Raw genomic sequence first — 17,891 nt, 5'->3', positions numbered from 1 at the left:
CAAATGATTTGGTGCTAAATTTATGCACTATGACATTTGGCTTTTATGCAGTCATTTTTTTTCTTAAAGCTGTTAACACTACCTGATATTAATCATAATGTTCCATTATGTTGATTGCTTGTAATAGGAAGAAAAGGGGTGTCTTCCTGTGCAACTGACACAGCTAGGCTTTGACGGCAGGCCTCCACAAGGTCTACCCTTTTGATTCCCTTTAACTGAATTCTGTTCATCAATTGCTTTTTTTCCTTGTTTTGGTTTCTTGGGTGGTGGGAGGGAATGGGTTGGTACATTGAATAAGTGACCCATAAAAATTTCTGCCATGGGGATCATGATACATTATTTTGTCAATTTGCTATTTCTGTCCCATCTTTTGTAATTATGCTTTAGCATTTATTTTGAAAATGTTTTTGAGACCTGGAATAACATACAATAGAGTATGTTTTGCAGCTAGCAATTTTATATACATAAATTTTTGTAGGTGGTCCTGAGAACTTTTTAAAGCAATTGTAGGCATTGGTTTTTTTTTTTTTACTAAAAAACACATAGTTCTGTTAATTTTTAGAACTAAGTGTAAATACTTGCATAACAAAAGTAAAGAAAAACTTGTTTGCCTTTCTGCTTGCCCTGCTTTGCATATATGTAACTGTGCATTTGTGAAAGAGACTAGTATCATCTTCCACACTACATGAAAATATAGTGTTATGGGCTTTCTTGAATAATTTGAACTAAAGTTGCATTAACTATGTGAGCCGGGAAAGGGCATATAATGTAATTTTCTTGTAAATAAGTCCTTAGTGTTAGAGTAATCAGTTGTAGATACTTTGAGAGATGCCTTAGCTAAATACCCATGCTTTATATGCATAAGTACTCATAACTGCTAAGCAGCTTCCATGGAATGGAGTAATGTGATAATAGCCTTATATCTGTGCCCTCTTATTACCCCAGATGTTTGGGTGAAATTTTGGGAAACAGAAGTCTATTCATGAGATATTCTAAGCATCTTTCTGTATTAGTAAGAAGAAAGCAATACTTCCTGCCATTTTGTGTCTCTAGGATCTTGTTTTAGGATAGCAATGAGGTGGCTATACTTTTGAGCTGTAAAAACTCTTCAGCTTTTTGTGTATCCCTGTAGTAGTCAATATTTGAAAACTTGTTTCTGAAACTCCTAGATCTGTAACCAGCTACCCTGATGGGTATCCTCTCCGGGGACAGAAATTATTGTTGGAAGCCAGTTAGTCTTAAGAGAAGTGGAACTAATATTAAAACAAGAAAGATACTTGCACTGGTATCTACTGTACAATTTTGATTAGAGGGAATCATCGTAACAGGTGAAGTCTTGTCATGACACTCTGTTGTTCATGTCTGGTGCTTTGGCTACTCTGGATGCTGTTACTTCATGAATGCCAGCACTGTTCTATAGAAATGTTTGTTCATTTAAGATTTAGGCCGTAGCACAAAGAAGTTGCATGCATTGTGGAATAGGAAGGAGAAATAAGAGACTTGCAAATTGCTAGAGATTTGCTTGCTGTTTCTTTGGCATCAGTTCTGATTGCCAAGAAAGCAACCTGCTGTTCAGTTTTAGATGTAATTATGTTTTTTCTTTCTTTTTTAAAACAGAGAGGCCTGCTGAAGAAACAGCAAGCAACAGTCCACTGCTATAGATAATGTGTTGTCCCAACATTCATAGATAACTATAATACTTTAGATTGCAGCTATAAATTTAAAATGTTTTACCACCTTCTGCACTGGAAGTAGAATAGCTTATTAGTTCTGAAAGAGATTAAACAATTAACTTTGAGGGGGGAAATACAGGAAAAGTTAAAAACAAGTCTCAAAAACTTTTGCAGGAAACACAGTGTAGTTTGGGACAGTCTACATTGTGCTATTCATTTAAAATATCTTACATGATACCTCTGGCTGAAATTAAAATTACCCTATTTTGTATAGACACTAACAGTATTGAAGAACTTTTATTCGTGGCCAAATCTTGACCAGCCATCTTGTTACAGAAGCCTAATTTTGCCTTTCAGGTATTGCCTCCCATCTTCTCACTATCAGCAACTCTTTGACCCCTTTTCCTCCTGTCCTGTGCTATTTCTTTAAATATATTTTTATTTCTATGCAAGTTATAATAGAGGTCATATTGAATATTTTTATGCTGAGATAAAAGGAATAAAATGGGTTGAAGAATTTTCATTCCCTACAAATGCATTGCTTTCAAAACATGTGTTGGCAGGCTTACCTGGAAGGTAAAACAACCTCAAGGTATATATGGAAATGGTGAACTTTTGACTGAATACAAAAGTTAATATTGAAACTATAAATATGGCTGTTATAGGGGAGAGATTATTGTACTTTGAAATAAACTTGAATTGTCTTGCTGTTCTTTAAAAAACACACCAATTAATTCTTAGGAAGCACATTTTCTTGAAGGTGTTACTGGATTTAATGTTAAGCCCTAGTCTTAACAATTCAAATGACAGAAAGCCCATAGACATCCAAGTTGCTAAACATGGCTGTATATTTGGAAGCTATAAACAGTCATTTAGGCCATGATTTTTGTTGATTGCTGATTTTCTCCCCTAAAGATAATTAATTTGGCTTCCCAAAACATTTTTTATTTGCTTCTCTCTGGTGTGATCATGACCAAACAGCAGGGCTTTAGACTAGCAAAGGAAAAATGAGGAAAATGCATGGGAAAAACTAGTAAATGGGCGATAGATTTGTTTTTGATCAACATCTTAATAAAGTGTGAATGATGTCAGCTCAAATGAGAATCCTGAAAGTTGTTGTTAACTCCAGTATATTCACATATTTCACTTCTCCAATTTTCAGTATTATGGCCTGCAGATCTTGGAAAATGTGATAAAAACAAGGTGGAAGATCCTTCCAAGAAACCAATGTGAAGGTAGAGACTTTTTCTGATTGATTGATAACATTGTTCTTTAAAATGCAGATCTCATTTTTTTCTAATCATTGTATAGTCTTTTCTAGTCTTGTATGATCTGTCGTATCTAACTAGCTACTCTCAATGCATTAGGTGACAGGAATATATCATAATATAATGCCAGATTAATGTTAATTTATTTATTTACTTACAAAGTTTATTGTTGCTTCTGAGTTCCTATTTGTCTAAAAAACATAAAAGTTCAAATGAGTTGTTACTCAATCTAATCTAATGTGAATATTCATACCTATTACACCCTCATTAGCTAGTTGCCATTTGTGTTTGTGAAAAGCAAGCTCCAGGTTTACTTGTAAAGCATGCGTGTAGTAAATGGTAATGATTGATTTCATTCTTCTTTTCTCCTTCACCTGTCCTCACTGGAACGCTTGTTTACATCATACCACCCTATGTTAAGACAACTGTTTAACATTGACAAATGAATTTGTAAAATAAATGTCAAGAATAGCTGCTTTAGAAATTACTGGTGTATAAAAAATGTCGATTAAAAATTAGCCACATATTTTCCAGTGCTTTGGAGACACAAGCCAGCAATCCCTCCAAAACATCTAAGTTGTTTTGTTAAGCCACGATATCCCAGTGTTACCCTTTAAGTTATGGGAAGGTAGAGTTGATATTTGCAGAATATTTGTTAATGGGTTTTTGTTAAGCAGGAGGTTCCTATCAGGGATGGTACTCACTTATTTTCCCTACCAGTTCGCAAATGTGAGCACACGCCAACGCATGTGCATGGCCTTCCGCGCATGCACACAACGTCAGAAATGTGCCTACGTAGAACGGCATAGAGCCAGGGCAAGTGGATGGGCCCACCCGCAATTTCTACTACCAATTCAGGTGAACCAGTCCGAACCGGCTGAAACCACCTCTGGTTCCTATATTAGCTGTATTATATTAAATAAGTTGACTTTAGTGCTATACAAAAAAAAACCTGCATGCTATCTTGCATATAATATCAATTTTTGGCATTTAGTCTGCCTACTTGTTTAATTGAAGTTAGAGCAGAAGGACTGGTATAAATATCTACATTACAGTGTTATACGAGCTTCAGCAAGCTAGTGGAAGAGATACCAGAATGAACACTGATTAGCTAATGTCCCTACATAAAAACTGAATTCAACTGATACACTAAATAGAAAATTGAGTTTATAGTATAGACCAGGGCTGTCAAATTCCTGACCCACGGGCCGAATGCATCACGTGCTGGCCACATCCATGCCCGGTTTAGTGAAGGAGGGAAAAGTCCTGATCCGTCATGTGACGATGGTGAGAATTTGACATCCCTGGTATAGACTAAGACAAAATGTGCTGTAAACTGGAAGTGGACTTTTTGAAACTATTTGTATATGTTATTCATTTACTTGTGTAAATCTTCATATGAATATAATTATTACTGGAGTGATAAATAGAAGATAGAGGACCAATTGGGTCTGACAGTTCTATATACTAGGAAACTGAAAGTTCTAGGTTCATCTTACGCATGAAAGATAGCTGACTGACTTTGAAGGAAAGAACACTAGATACGTTTGCTGCCTTGAATTATTTATAAAAATAACAAAGGCATGATGAAAACATTTTATTTGTAGAAGAATAATAATGAAGACTCTTGTATATAGTATAGATTATACATACTTTTTAATGCAGAGAATATCCAGCAGATAAAAGTTTGTTGTTCTGTTTGAGGACAATAAATATACCTATAATTTATATGTTCCTAGTGCCGTGATGGTGAACCTATGGCACGTGTACCACAGGTGGCAGGTGGAGCCATATTTGGAGCTACTTTTTCACCCTCCCAGGCTTCAGGAAAGCCTCCGGAGGCTTGGGGGGGGAGACAACCCAACCGGAAGTTTAAGAACTAACTTCCGGTTGGCCCGTTGGGGCTGTTTTTCACTCTCCCTAGGCTCCAGAGGCTTTCCTGAAGCCTGGGGAGGGGGAAAACAGCCTCCCCCAGCCCGTGGATCATTTCCAAACTTCCAGTTGGCCCTTTGGGGCCGTTTTTCTCCCTCCCCAGGCTTCAAGAAAACCTGAGCCTGGGGAGGGGGGCGCGCATCTGCGGGGGGGCACAGGTGAGCGGGGAGATTGCATAGGTGGGTGCCCGATAGTGCATACCTGATACCGTGCGCCCGCACAGTTTTGGCATGCGGTAAGAAAAAGGTTCGCCATTACTGTCCTAGTGCATCCAATACTAACATCACGTTTATTTAATTTAGAACTTTTAGATAAATTTATATTTTTTCAAATTATATCTACATAGCACTTGGAAAGCACTTAGACAAATGCTAAAATCTTGCATATTGTCAAAAAGAAAAGGGAATGTCCTTTGTTCAAAATGAAGATTGCTGGTCAGATAGTCATGTTTCTGTATACTTGCAAATAGTAGGCCTAAGGTTTGATCAACTAAAACTACTCATCCAAAGTCTTTGTATTTTATAAAAGGAATGCTAAGCCAGTGGTGCACAGTCTTTACATGTAGGAAGTGTGGTTTGGAAAGTTTCCTCTCTGAAACCTGGAAAAATTGCAGTTGATAGAGATTATATTGAAGTAGAACCAATTGAATAAATATATCAAACCACTAGATTCCAGTGCATAACTTTAGAAAAATATATTGCCGGGATTTGATGTGAGGGTTAAATCACTAGAGGTATTATGATTGCTGAGAATTCAGTCTGCATGTACTATTATGTTTGCGTTTTATTTACCAGATTGCCAAAAGATTGCTTTTAAATATCTGGTGGTATTCCAAGGGAAATGACAGGCAAAAGGCATTAATTTTCAATTGATTGTGGACCACACTTCTCCCAAACATGTTTGTAAGAGGAAGGAGATGGGCATTGACTATATGACCACCATGTGACTTATGATTATGAGACATCTCTGCAGTCTGAACAGCAAAAGGTGCTGGGTAGGAAGGAGAGATTTTGAGCTTTATAGGTGAGTTGGAAATATTTCAGGTGAATTAGAGACAGCAAAAGGAGATGTGGGCTATAGGAGCCACTATCTCCTATGTCATGTTTGTCTGAATGTTGCAGGACTTTATTATGACCTCTATATAATAGAATCACCTCTAGAGGAGATGTGTGACACACAAAGCTAATGAATAAAGAAATAAATACTAAATAAAATGGCAAAGAGTTACATTTTCAGTTTTTCTTTGCTGTTATAATAGTGCGTTGCACAACGTTTTTCAGATTTGCATAGCGTTTTTCAGATTAAGAGGTTTGTTCCTCTACTAGTTTCTACGGCCAACACACTTGAATCTGTGTTGAGTTTCAATGAAATTCAGGCTATCCAGAACAGTTGGAGTTTGCTTTGTTAAATGTGGCAAACTCCAGCTGGTTTAATTGAACTTTCAGGGTATACCTGCAAATAATGGATTTTTTTGTATTTGTACAAACTGCTGGTTGAGACTACACTATTATATCTGCCATTAGCAAGTCTCATCCAAATAGTCATTAGCATTATAAATATAATAGTAATTTATTAAACTTGTATGCTGCCCAATTCCCAATGACTCAAGGTGGTTCACAAAAGCCAAGAAATTACAATAAAATCAATAAAAGATAGCAAGAGTGACAGATCCAATGGAATAAAGCATGGAGTCTCATTCTCTTCTCCAAAGACCTAGGTGAAGAGCCAGGGTGTCACTGCTCTTTTGAATAACTGTGACAGCAATTCTTTTGCTCATGCTTTTGGCACCCGAGGGAAAAAAGGTTTGCCATCACTTGTCTAAAACTTGATTCTAAGGTAAAAAACTGATTTGGAGTGCATGAGTGTAAGTACATAACGTCTTTCTGCAGCTCCTTAAACCAAATGCATTTTACATTTGTGATATAATCCCATGCTTCATTTAAGGAATGATAAAGTGTTGTATATGCAGGTGCCCCAAGGCTCTGTTTTAGGCCCAGTACTCTTCAACATCTTCATCAATGATTTGGATGAGGGAATAAATGGGGAACTCATCAAATTTGCAGATGACACCAAGCTGGCAGGAATAGCCAACACTCCAGAAGATAGGCTTAAGATACAGAAGGATCTTGACAAACTTGAACATTGGGCACTATCTAATAAAATGAAATTCAGTGGTGAAAAGAGTAAGGTTCTACATTTAGGCAACAAAAACGGAATGCACAGGTACAGTATAGGTGATACCTTGCTCAGTAGTAGTAACTGTGAAAGGGATCTTGGAGTCCTAGTGGACAACCATTTAAATATGAGCCAGCAGTGTGCAGCAGCTGCCAAAAAAGCCAACACATTTCTAGGCTGCATCAACAGAGGGATAGAATCAAGATCACGTGAAGTGTTAATACCACTTTATAATGCCTTGGTAAGGCCACACTTGGAATACTGCATTCAGTTCTGGTCGCCACGATGTAAAAAAGATGTGGAGACTCTAGAAAGAGTGCAGAGAAGAGCAACAAAGATGATTAGGGGCCTGGAGTCTAAAACATATGAAGAACGGTTGCAGGAACTGGGTATGTTTAGCTTAAGAGAAAGAAGGACTAGGGGAGACATGATAGCATTATTCCAATATCTCAGAGGTTGCCACAAAGAAGAGGGAGTCAAACTATTCTCCAAAGCACCTGAGGGTAGAACAAGAAGCAATGGGTGGAAACTAATCAAGGAGAGAAGCAATTTAGAACTGAGGAGGAATTTCCTGACAGTGAGAACAATTAATCAGTGGAACAGCTTGCCTCCAGAAGTTGTGAATGCCCCAACACTGGAAGTCTTTAAGAAGATGTTGGATAGCTATTTGTCTGAAACGGTATAGGGTTTCCTGCCTAGGCAGGGGGTTGGACTAGAAGACCTCCAAGGTCCCTTCCAACTCTACTATTGTATTGTATTGTATTGATCTTAAATATATTTTTGTGCCTGAATTCAGAACCTTGTAGAATTGTAGAATTTTGTGAACAAAATTAGGGTAAGAAGTATCCTTTAATATAACTATTAAATAAAAGAAAGGGATTACTAGGTTTGGCAGAACAATTAACTCTGCAAGGCAGGAAAGTGTACATAATTTTGTTCACTCGTCTAGGAAGCCGATACCTATTTTTATTAGTTATCCACAAAGCAAAGTTAGAAGTTTCAGTTTTTGATATTAAGCTTTAAAATTCCAGTTTCAGAATTTTATATGAAATTACGATTGTATCTGCAGTAAGTGCAATAAACACCAATACTTGTTTCTTCTTTCAGATTTCTTGTATTGCTTTAGAGTATTGTGTTCTGTTTGCAACATCATTGAACTTCTAATGTTTCTTAGTTACAGAAATGCAGAACTTTAATAAATACTGCCTTTTTTGTTTTTCCTTTTTCATATCCTTGGAAAGTCATACTGTCTAGGAGTCTTCTGCCAAAAAGACAACATTGCAGATGTACTCATTTTTATTCTGCTAATCAAATTACACATTTTTAATATGTAATTGAGGAAATTAAGATAACTAAACCCTATGTTTGTGGTATTAACCATAGAATATCTATTTATAGACTTGTAATGTATATAGTTTTATATTGGAAAAAAGCAGAAATTTCATATCAGCTTCACTAATCCTCATTAACATACTTAACTACAGGTATTCCTCAACTTACAACAGTTTATTTAGTGACCGTTCAAAGTTCAATGGCTCTGAAAAAAATGACTTATGACTGTTTTTCAAATGTATGACAGGTACACTATCCCAATGATCACATAATCAAATTTCAGATGATTGGCAATTGGTTTGTATTTATGACTGTTGCAGTGTCGTGGGGTCATGTGATCAGCTTTTGTGACCATCTGATAAGCAAAGTCAATGGGGAATCCAGAGTCACTTAACAATCATGTTACTAACTTAATAAATGCAATGATTCATTTAACTGTGGCAAGAAAAGTCATAAAATGGAGTAAACTCACTTAACAAATGTTTCATTTAACCACATAAATTTTGGGCTCAATTGTGGTCATAACTCAAGGACTACCTGCATTACAATAGTGGCTAACTATTAAAGAGTAAGGGTTTTTTAATTGCCAGTGGCTAGGTTTCTTGCTTATTTATGACAAAATATGTTTTACTAAAATGCTTTTCATACTTCAAAGGGATTTTTAACGTTTCATTTCACAATGCACTTAGTGTAAATCTGAGTATATTTTTGACATTTCTATCTCTTTATGTGGTAGAATTGGAATAATAAATTAGATGTAACTTCAGCAGTATTTTTACTAGCTGGTTGTCTTTAGCAATTATTAATTTGTACTTTGGGAAAGGATAATCATTAAGTTCCAAATTTCAGTGATTTACCAATGTAATATCCTTTGGATTAATTGTACTGCCAAAGTCCAACTTCTAGATTTTTCTTTGTAAGTAAAGTATTTTGATAGTATCATTTAAAACAAAATTTTGCTTTATCTATGTATGAAATCATTTCTATAAGAAACCATGAATAAACAAAAACAAAGTTAGTGTTGGTGAGAAAATCTGTTACCTTGGTATATATCTTGATCTTGACTGAATTCTTTATTAATGGGCATCTGTGTCTATATGTGTCTAAATATATTTTCTACAATTAAAGCTAAATTTCATGAAATTTAGTATTTCATGAAATACTAAAATTCTTGTCATGACTCCTGGGGTGCATCTCAGGGCAACAATTAGGTTAATCAATCAAATAGGTTAACTTACATAATGCATCCAAAACCTGGGAACCCTGACTAAGGCAGGCCTGTCAAACTGGCGGCCTGGCCCACGCAGGCCACGCCCACCCCAGCTCTGCAAAAGAAAGAAAAACATTGCACTGTGTCACAATTCAGCTCGCGATACAATCGGGTTTGACGCTCCTGCTCTAGAGGGAATGAATTGGATGAAGCTTCTGTGCTACTGGCTGCTGCTTTGGATGTGTGATTTTCATTTTCAACATTCCATGAATTTCCCAGCCAGTCTCGCAATCCCATGCTCCCTCCCTTAACCAGCAGCAGCCACTTTCCTCCCCTTTGGGAAGGGTGGAGGAAGCGGGAGAAAGGAACCCCGCACAAACATACATTTTTCCCAGCCCATACATCATCCCTGTGTATTGCCATGACTTGTGCTGCTCCAAGCCTCACGTCTTCCCTGTCCCCCATGTGTCTTCCTTAACCTATGCAGCATCTCTTGCACCTTTCTCCTAAGCACTTTTGCTGACCCACAGTGCCCCCCCCGATCTTGCCCAACTATGCAATGCCTCTGGGCCCCACTGTCCCCATGTGTCATCTTTGATCTGCCTGTGGCACCTCTCACATACCCATGCCATCTTCTTAACCCATACCACATGCCCTGTGCAACTTGCACAGTACCTCTCATATATTGCCAGGAATCCTTAACGTATGCTATCTACTTGCGCCTTCTACAACTTATGAGGCATTTATGATACACACCCACATGCCCTTCCCAATGCATACAGTGCCTCTCAGGCACCGGACATAACATTCCTGATCCCCCTCCCTGTGCACTCCCTTGCTCTTACCCTCATTCAGCTGCAGCCACTTAACTTCCAGCTGTCCTTGAACATGTAACTGCTGGCTTTCCCACTGATACTCCTGCAAGCTTTCTAGAAGCAAAGTAAATGAGGAAACTGACAGGAATTCGAGGAAGGGAGATTATGAACGGAGGGAAAAGGGAGAGAATAATACAATACAATACAATAATACAATACAATACAATACAATAGTAGAGTTGGAAGGGACCTTGGAGGTCTTCTAGTCCAACCCCCTGCCTAGGCAGGAAACCCTATACCATTTCAGGCAAATGGCTATCCAATATCTTCTTAAAGACTTCCAGTGTTGGGGCATTCACAACTTCTGGAGGCAAGCTGTTCCACTGATTAATTGTTCTAACTGTCAGGAAGTTTCTCCTCAGTTCTAAGTTGCTTCTCTCCTTGATTAGTTTCCACCCATTGCTTCTTGTTCTACCCTCAGGTGCCTTGGAGAATAGTTTGACTCCTTCTTCTTTGTGGCAACCCCTGAGATATTGGAACACTGCTATCATGTCTCCCCTAGTCCTTCTTTCTCTTAAGCTAAACATACCCAGTTCCTGCAACCGTTCTTCATATGTTTTAGTCTCCAGTCCCCTAATCATCTTTGTTGCTCTTCTCTGCACTCTTTCTAGAGTCTCCACATCTCTTTTACATCGTGGCGACCAGAATTGAATGCAGTATTCCAAGTGTGGCCTCACCAAGGCATTATAAAGCGGCATCAACACTTCACGTGACCTTGATTCTATCCCTCTGTTGATGCAGCCTAGGACTGCGTTGGCTTTTTTGGCAGCTGCTGCACACTGCTGGCTCCTATTTAAATGGCTGTCCACTAGGACTCCAAGATCCCTTTCACAGTTACTACTACTGAGCAAGGTACCACCTAGACTGTACCTGTGCATTCCATTTTTGTTGCCTAAATGTAGAACCTTACTCTTTTCACCATTGAATTTCATTTTATTAGATAGTGCCCAATGTTCAAGTTTGTCAAGATCCTTCTGTATCTTAAGCCTATCTTCTGGAGTGTTGGCTATTCCTGCCAGCTTGGTGTCATCTGCAAATTTGATGAGTTCCCCATTTATTCCCTCATTCAAATCATTGATGAAGATGTTGAAGAGTACTGGGCCTAAAACAGAGCCTTGGGGTACTCCACTGCATACTTCCCGCCATGTAGATGCAGTTCCATTGAGGACTACCCATTGAGTGCGGTTGGTCAGCCAGTTACGAATCCATCTGGTGGTGATGCTGTCTAACCCACTTTTTTCTACTTTATCTAGTAGTAGGTTATGGTCTACCTTATCAAAAGCCTTACTGAAGTCCAAGTAAACTATATCAAAGGCATTCCTCTGGTCCACTAATTTTGTCACATTATCAAAGAATGCAATAAGAGTAGTCTGGCATGATCTGTTTTTGACAAATCCATGTTGGCTTTTGGCTATTTGTTTACTTCTAGGTGTTCGCAAATTCGTTGCTTTATTATTTTTTCCATAATCTTTCCTGGTATTGAGGTCAGGCTGATAGGTCTGTAGTTTCCTGGATCTAATTTTTTCCCTTTTTTGAAGATGGGAACCACATCAGCTCTTTTCTAGTCCTCAGGTAGTTCCCCGGTGTTCCAGGATCTCAGAAAGATATAATTCAGTGGTTCTGAGATCTCGTCTGCTAGTTCCTTCAGAACCCTGGGGTGTAATCCATCCGGTCCTGGAGATTTGAACTCGTCTAGGGTAGACAGGTGCTCACTTACCATTTTCTTCCCTGTTTCAATTTGTGCTCCTAATCTGATTTTTGTGGTGCTGCTTTTGATAGGTTGGACTGTTTTATCCCTTTGTGTAAAGACAGATGCAAAACATGAGTTAAATAGTTCTGCTTTCTCCCTGTTGCTTGTCACCTTCTTGCCACTTTCTCCTAGCAATGGACCAATTGTTTCCTTAACTTTTTTCTTGTTTTTAACATGTTGGAAGAAGCTTTTTTTGTTAATTTTTACTTTTGTGGCAAACCTTTCTTCATTGTGAGCCTTAGCTTTCCTCACTTTATCTTTACAGGCTCGGGCTATTTGCTGATATTCTGCCTTAGTTATGTCCCCCTCCTTCCACTTTTTATACTTACCTTTTTTGTCTTTCAGTTTGTCAGATAGTTCTTTATGCAGCCATGCTGGTTTCTTTTGGGAGCTGTTATTTTTCTTCTTCATTGGTATTGTGCTAGACTGGGCTTTTGTAATCTCATTTTTCAAAATTTCCCAAGCTTCTTAAGTTGTTTTCCCCTTGAGGATTCTCATCCATGGAATTTTTCCCAAGCTCTCTCTTAAGTTTATTGAAATTAGCTTTCTTAAAGTCCAAGACTCTAGTTTGACTTTGTTCTACTACTTGTGTTTGGATAATGTTGAATTCCAATATTGCATGGTCACTTGCCCCGAGGGTTCCTATGGCTTCAACACCTTCTATCATTTCCTCTCTGTTAGTGAGGCTGATCCCCTTATTCCCTTCTCTACTTTTTGGAAAACAAAGTTGTCTGCTAGGTTTGTTAGGAACCTGTTGGATCTTCCACTTGGTGCAGAGTTTGTTTCCCAGTTGATGTCAGGGTAGTTAAAATCTCCCATTGCTATTGTGGTGTGCTTCCTACATACCTTAGTTAGCTGACTAGCAAAAAGTTCATCTACTTCCTCTGCTTGGTTGGGTGGCCTGTAGTATAGACCTATGGCAATGTCATTTCCCCCACAACCTTTAATATTGACCCAAATGCATTCAAGATTGTTCTCATCATTGTTGTGCTCTATTTCTGTAGAGGCGTAGTTATTTCTTATATATAGTGCAACTCCACCTCCTCTTTTATTTGGTCTATTTATTTTAAACAATTTAAATCCTTCTAGCTGTATGTTCCATTTGTCGGTTTCATCCCACCAAGTTTCTGTAATGGCAATAATATCATATCTGCCCTCTTTTACCGAGTCTTCCAGCAGGGGGCGCTCTAGGAGTCCGCTCTATGGTTGTGGGCTGGCTGCTGGAAGACTCTGTCCGGCAGCCGGCCCACAACCATAGAGCGCACTTCTAGAGCAGCCGCTGCTGGAAGACTCGGCAGCCGAGTTTTGGAGTTTGGAAGCCGGAGAAGTTATGCTCGGAGCGCGGCAGGGGCGGAACAGGCGCTCGCGCAACCCCCCTCTCCAGCCGGGCAGAGTTCCATGCACTGACCTAGGGGGTATCCCAAATGTGCCAAGCCGCGGGAGCTGGGGAGCGGGCAGAGCGCCACATGCCTTGGCGCCTTAGGGATATCACCTAGGTCAGTGAATGGCACTCTGCCTGGCTGGAGAGGGGGTTTGCCGGGCGGTTGCTCGTGAGCATGGTCACCTCATGGCTGCTTCGCCCCTGAGGGGAATATTAAAATAGATTACTGTATTCCTTGAAAATCAAGTATTTTACCTTCATAGCTAGAGATGTCTGTTAGCACAACATACTTATCCAGATTCATGTTTTGAATTGCACTGTGTTCTTGATATTAAATTAGCCATATGGAACCAGTTTAAAAAGCACTCTTAAGTTAAAACATAGTTTTCTAGTTTGTGTATGTCACCGTGAAAGACCGAAATTGGTGAATGTCGACATTCACCGGTGAATGTTGGTGAATGTCGACATTCACCGGTGAATGTCGACACATACCAATTTCGGTCTTTCACGGTGACATATATAACGAGTCAGCGTAACGCTTTACTTTTGCTTTTCAATTCGTGGTCCTGGAAACTACTCGTTCTAACCGCGCAGGATCACAGGTTTTTAAAAAAAAGAAGTCCGCGAATAGAAGACGCTTAAAAGGAAGCGAGGAGCCGAGGTATTAGGGTAAGGGTATTAGGGTAAGGGTGTCGAGAGGATAAGGACATACACCAAGCGACTATGTGAATGTCGACATTCACCGGTGAATGTCGACATTCACCAGATTTCGGACTTTCATTCACTGGTGAATGTCGACATTCACCAGATTTCGGACTTTCACAGTAACATGTATATTGTGTACATACAGGTGAAACTCGAAAAATTAGAATATCGTGCAAAAGTTCATTTGTTTCAGTAATGCAACTTAAAAGGTGAAACTAATATATGAGATAACACGCATTACATGCAAAGCAAGATAGTTCAAGCATAATTGATTTGTCATAATTGTGGTGATTATGGCGTACAGCTCATGAAAACCCCAAATCCACCATTTCAGAAAATTAGAATATTTCATGCAATCAATAAAACAAGGATTGTACAAAGAAAAATATCGGACCTCTGAAAAGTCTAAGCATATGTACTCAGTACTTGGTTTGGGCCCCTTTTGCAGCAATTATGCCTCAATGCGGCGTGGCATGGAAGCTATCAGCCTGTGGCACTGCTGAGGTGTTATGGAAGACCAGGATGCTTCAATAGCGGCCTTCAGCTCTTCTTCATTGTTCGGTCTCGTGTCTCTCATCTTTCTCTTGGCAATGCCCCATAGATTCTCTATGGGGTTCAAGTCAGGCGAGTTTGCTGGCCAATCAAGCGTAGTAATCCCACAGTCATTGAACCAGGTTTTGGTGCTTTTGGCAGTGTGGGCAGCTGAAAAATGAAGTCAGCATCCCCATAAATCTCGTCTGCAGAAGGAAGCATGAAGTGCTCAAAAATCTCCTGGTAGACAGCTGCGTTGACTCTTGTCTTAATGAAGCACAGTGGTCCAAGATCCTGTTGCTCAGTGGTCCAAAGTCCTCTTTTCTGATGAGAGCAACTTTTGCATCTCATTTGGAAACCAAGGACCCAGAGTATGGAGGAAGAATGGAAAGGCCAATCAAGCACCATAATCCCACGGTCATTTAACCAGTTTTTGGTGCTTTTGGCAAAAGTTGCTGAAGGCACTTTTGAAAGCACCTGAAGGATTCTCATACTGTGAGGAACAATATTCTTTGGTTCGATGAAACAAAGATTGAACTGTTTGGCCTCAATTCTAAGCATTATGTCTGGAAGAAACCAAGCACCGCTCATCACCTGCCCAATACAATCCCAACAGTGAAGCATGCTGTGGGGATGTTTTTCAGAGCATGGATTAGTAAGACTGGTCAGTGTTGAGAGAAAGATCAATGGAGCAAAGTACATGGATATCCTCAATGAAAACCTGTTCCACAGAACTCAGGACCTCAGACTGGGCCGAAGGTTCATTTTCCAACATGACAATGATCCTAAGCACACAGCCGAGACAACACAGGAGTGGCTTAAGGACAACTCTGAATGTCCTAGAGTGGCTCAGCCAGAGGCCTGGCTTGAACCCTCTAGAACATCTGTGGAGGGACCTGAAAATGGCTGTCTACTGACGGCCACCATCCAACCTGACTGAGCTTGAGAGGATTTGCAAGGAAAAATAGCAGAAAATCCCCTAATCCAGGTGTAGAAAGCTTGTTGCGTCATACCCAAAGAGGCTGTATTTGCTGCCAACAAAGTTGGGTTTGAATATTTATGCCAATGTGATATTTCAGGTTTCTTTTTAATAAATTTACAGACATTTTAAAAATTTTGTTTTCACTTTGTCGTTATGGGGTACTTACTGATTAATGAGAAAATGAATTTCAACAACTGTAGAATCAGGCTGCAGCATACCAACATTGACAAAAAATGGAGGGGATCTTAATACTTTCTGAATGCATTGTAAGACTTCTAGACTCAAGGTTAAATCTGTTGAAGAAATACAGCAATGTGTAACTTATTCTTTTAATGAAACATCAATGGCTGCAAAGAGGATTAGAATGGATTTTTAAATCCTAGAAAAGAACATTGAAATCAAAATGAAACAATATCTTAAAGTATTTCTTAGGGCTAAATATATATTATATAAAAGCAGGGATAAGTTGTAAAACTTAGAAGCTTTTTAGTAGAAGAAAGCTGAACAACACTGATACTAGAATGTATAGTAATTATAGCAATTATGCTGTATATTTTAGCTGAGCTGTAATGATAATAGATGCTCTGAGACAAGGAATGTAATCACTATTCCTATTTTAAAAACGTAGAGTATATATTTCATGAATTAATTATGAACTGCATAACATGTGGAGTCTTTTATATTATCCCCTTTTTTGCCAATCATCTTAATTGAATATAACCTACTACTATAATTAAGGTGAGATTGTGAAAATGCTTTTTTGCCATCTTCTTTCTGGACCATGAATATTTTTCAATTTTAGACCACATCTTGATTGCCTTTGTTGTAACTGTCTTATTTGGTTGAGGTTTAATTAGTTACCTGATCCCTTAGATTCCATCATTTCTTAGATATCAGTTTAATCAATTTCAGTGATTTTGTGGATGCATTTGGCAGGAATTGTTGAAAAAAACATTTTAGAGCTCTAGCCTTTTCTTGTGGAATTTCGGTCTTAAATATTCTGAGATTGCTTGTAATCTTGGCAACTTCATGTACATTACTAAAATTGAATTACCATACTTTTCGGAGTATAAGACACACTCCCTCTCCTCCCCAAAAAGTGGGTGGAAATGTCTATGCATCTTATATAGCGAATGTTGCCGAAGCCCCGCCTATCTGCCAGCCTCCACCCTTTGGCCTCCGCACAATTTGCCTCCTTGCAGCAAACAGCATAGTCAGCTTCAGCACAAGCTGATTTAGCACAAGCAGCTGATTGGCGGTTGGATCTGCCTCCTGGAATACCTATCAGCTGTTCCTGGTTGCGGAGATCAATGCTTCCCATCGGCACCAGTACTGCCTATCAGTGTTTTTATTGCCACCTGCAGGTGCCCCATTTTTGACCTCCACGCATCCCATTTTCAGCCTTCGCGCGCCCCGTTTTTGGCCCATTCCAGGGGGCGGGAATCTGCGATCCCCACCATCTGGAACAGGTTGAAAATGGGGTGCGTGGAGGCAGTGATGGGCGACAGCGATCCCCACAGCCTAGAACAGCTGATAGGAAGTATTCCGGGAGGCCAGTCCAACTGCATCAGTTGCTCGTGCTAAATCAGGCTGTGCTGAAGTTGACCTTGCTGTTTGCTGCAAGAAAGCAAATTGTGCAGAGGCAGATTTTTTTTTTCTTGTTTTCCTCTCCAAGAGCTAGGTGTGTCTTATACTTCGGAGCGTCTTATAGTCTGAAAAATACGGTAAGCATAAAAAAGGTTAGCAAATTGCTTCTGATACAGAATGGGGGAACATTGCTTATATTCCTTTATAAATGACTTGTCCCATTTATTTCTGCTTTATGCTTTTTGTTCTTCAATTATAGTCATACCATACTATTATATTTGGGGCTCTTTAATGAAGAGTTAATCCATAGCTTTTACTACTGGAAAAAAATTCTCTACTCATGAAAAAGTTGGTGAAGCTGGGCAAGTTCATGGTGATAGTTCAACAAGATTCCTTTGGTCAAAATTCTGAGCATCAAACTGCAGTTGGTGCCTTTATCAAGTTTCTTCAATCTTTAGCAAAAGATGTTTACACAATTTCTATAATTTTA

The 17,891-nt window shown here is 39.1% G+C and overlaps 1 protein-coding gene across 6 annotated transcripts in view; it reads left to right on the top strand.

Moving 5' to 3' along the window:
- Positions 1-17,891, top strand: part of XPO1 (exportin 1) — a 58,431-nt gene that overhangs the window by 9,121 nt on the left and 31,419 nt on the right. For 5 of the 6 annotated variants that reach the window (XM_081940709.1, XM_081940707.1, XM_081940706.1 and 2 more), the window contains one exon: positions 2,836-2,908. In XM_081940709.1, coding sequence (XP_081796835.1) covers positions 2,836-2,908 — 73 coding nt within the window. Of the gene's footprint in view, positions 1-1,169; positions 1,329-2,835; positions 2,909-17,891 lie in introns of those variants that run through there. The other variant, XM_081940711.1, reaches the window with a different exon arrangement.

Source organism: Natrix helvetica, assembly GCF_964273705.1.
Source record: "Natrix helvetica genome assembly, chromosome: 2".
Classification (NCBI taxonomy): domain Eukaryota; kingdom Metazoa; phylum Chordata; class Lepidosauria; order Squamata; family Natricidae; genus Natrix; species Natrix helvetica.
Note: the sequence above shows the minus strand (reverse complement) of the source record. Positions and strands in the feature narration are given on the sequence as shown.